Raw genomic sequence first — 1,388 nt, 5'->3', positions numbered from 1 at the left:
ATTCAATAAAATCGACACAACTGCCGTCGATTTAATTATTTAGATACCGACAAATTCTTTGTCTATATTTTGTTTTTTTTTTTATTTTAAATTTAAAAAGCGACAACGTTACCGTCGATTTTATTAGCTATATTTTTTAATTATTTTTTTATTTAAAAAATAGTAAACAATTAATGCAAATAAACTTTTAAATATAGAAATAAAATTTATATAGAATATTAGATAACAAGACAAATATTTAAAGAATGAATAAACCTGTATCTCTTTAGGAAATGTGGCACTGAATAGCATAGTCTGTCTTACACCTGGAGGGGCATATCCATTTGTTCAACAATCTTCCTTATTTGTGGCTCAAAACCCATATCTAGCATCCTATCTGCCTCATCTAGTGCAAGATATCTGATCATCTGAAGTGAAACTCTAGCTCTCTCCAGCAAATCTACCAGTCTTCCAGGAGTTGCGACGAGAATGTCCACCCCCTTCTCAAGATCTCGTAGCTGGAAAATTCATAACTTATTAGTGAGATATATATATATATATATCAGATACTAAATGTTTATACTGCCATTGATATGTAAGATATTACATTATGGGCTATACAGCATCTAGACTCTAGCCTACAAATTGGATCAATTCAGCCAAATTTGTAGCAAGAACAAAAGCACACCAGCGGCTACAGTGACATGTTTATAAAATTTTTAGATACTCTCAAACTATGATTGGTAATTTATGGCTAATTAGCACATCTTCACATTTTCAAAGAAACTGTATTTCATAAACACTCATACCCTATCTCATTAGGTGGAGAACATAGATCATTCAATGGAGCAACTACGACAAAAATTGAAGCATCTATCAAAAATATCATCAATAGTAGCATAACTAATCCTAGGTAAAAGAGAACAGAGAACCAAAAAAAGATAAACAATTGAAAAGAAACCTGATGGTTTATTGGAGCTCCGCCATAAGCAACAACCACCTTAACCCCTGTTTGATATGCAAACTTCCTAGCCTCTTCATGTATCTGAAACCAAATCACAACATTTCCCATATATTTTCACTTCAAAATTGCACCAAATTTAAATATGTCCAAAACAAAGCTCAACTCAATGGCAATAAGAGATGAGTGTTTGCTCTTCATCAATGAGCTTATACTCAATAAATGATGTTATGCTCAAAGGCCATGCTCATCAGATTCTTATGAGTAGCAGCATCTGTGGAGTTAGGCCTCAAGAAACAAGAACATCAAATTCATGTTCCTTCAGCTTGTTCCCTGAGAAATCACAGATAAATCATGTTGCTGCTCAGTCTATTTCCACAACAATATTGTCTAGTTCCACTATCATGGGGAAACATAATCATTATGTGATTTCATTGGCATGCCAAAG

General features: G+C 33.1%; 1 protein-coding gene across 1 annotated transcript; it reads right to left on the bottom strand.

Moving 5' to 3' along the window:
- On the bottom strand, positions 262-1,056 carry LOC107634259 (DEAD-box ATP-dependent RNA helicase 52C-like). The gene is made up of 2 exons (XM_016337810.2): positions 941-1,056; positions 262-497 (listed from the first exon to the last, which is right to left on the bottom strand). The coding sequence occupies exons 1-2, from the start codon at positions 1,049-1,051 to the stop codon at positions 300-302; spliced, it is 309 nt and encodes a 102-aa protein (XP_016193296.1). The 5' UTR covers positions 1,052-1,056; the 3' UTR covers positions 262-299.

The sequence above is a fragment of the Arachis ipaensis genome, chromosome B03 (genome assembly GCF_000816755.2).
Source record: "Arachis ipaensis cultivar K30076 chromosome B03, Araip1.1, whole genome shotgun sequence".
In the NCBI taxonomy this organism is placed as follows: Eukaryota; Viridiplantae; Streptophyta; class Magnoliopsida; order Fabales; family Fabaceae; genus Arachis; species Arachis ipaensis.
The sequence above is the reverse complement of the archived record's forward strand: the minus strand, read 5'-3'. Positions and strand labels throughout refer to the sequence as shown.

Coding starts and splice junctions, on each gene's coding strand:
- LOC107634259 (XM_016337810.2), bottom strand. CDS start 1,051: ATGGGAAATGTTGTGATTTGGTTTCAGATACATGAAGAGGCTAGGAAG. Junction 498..940: donor GAGCTCCAATAAACCATCAG/GTTTCTTTTCAA, acceptor TGAATTTTCCAG/CTACGAGATCTTGAGAAGGG.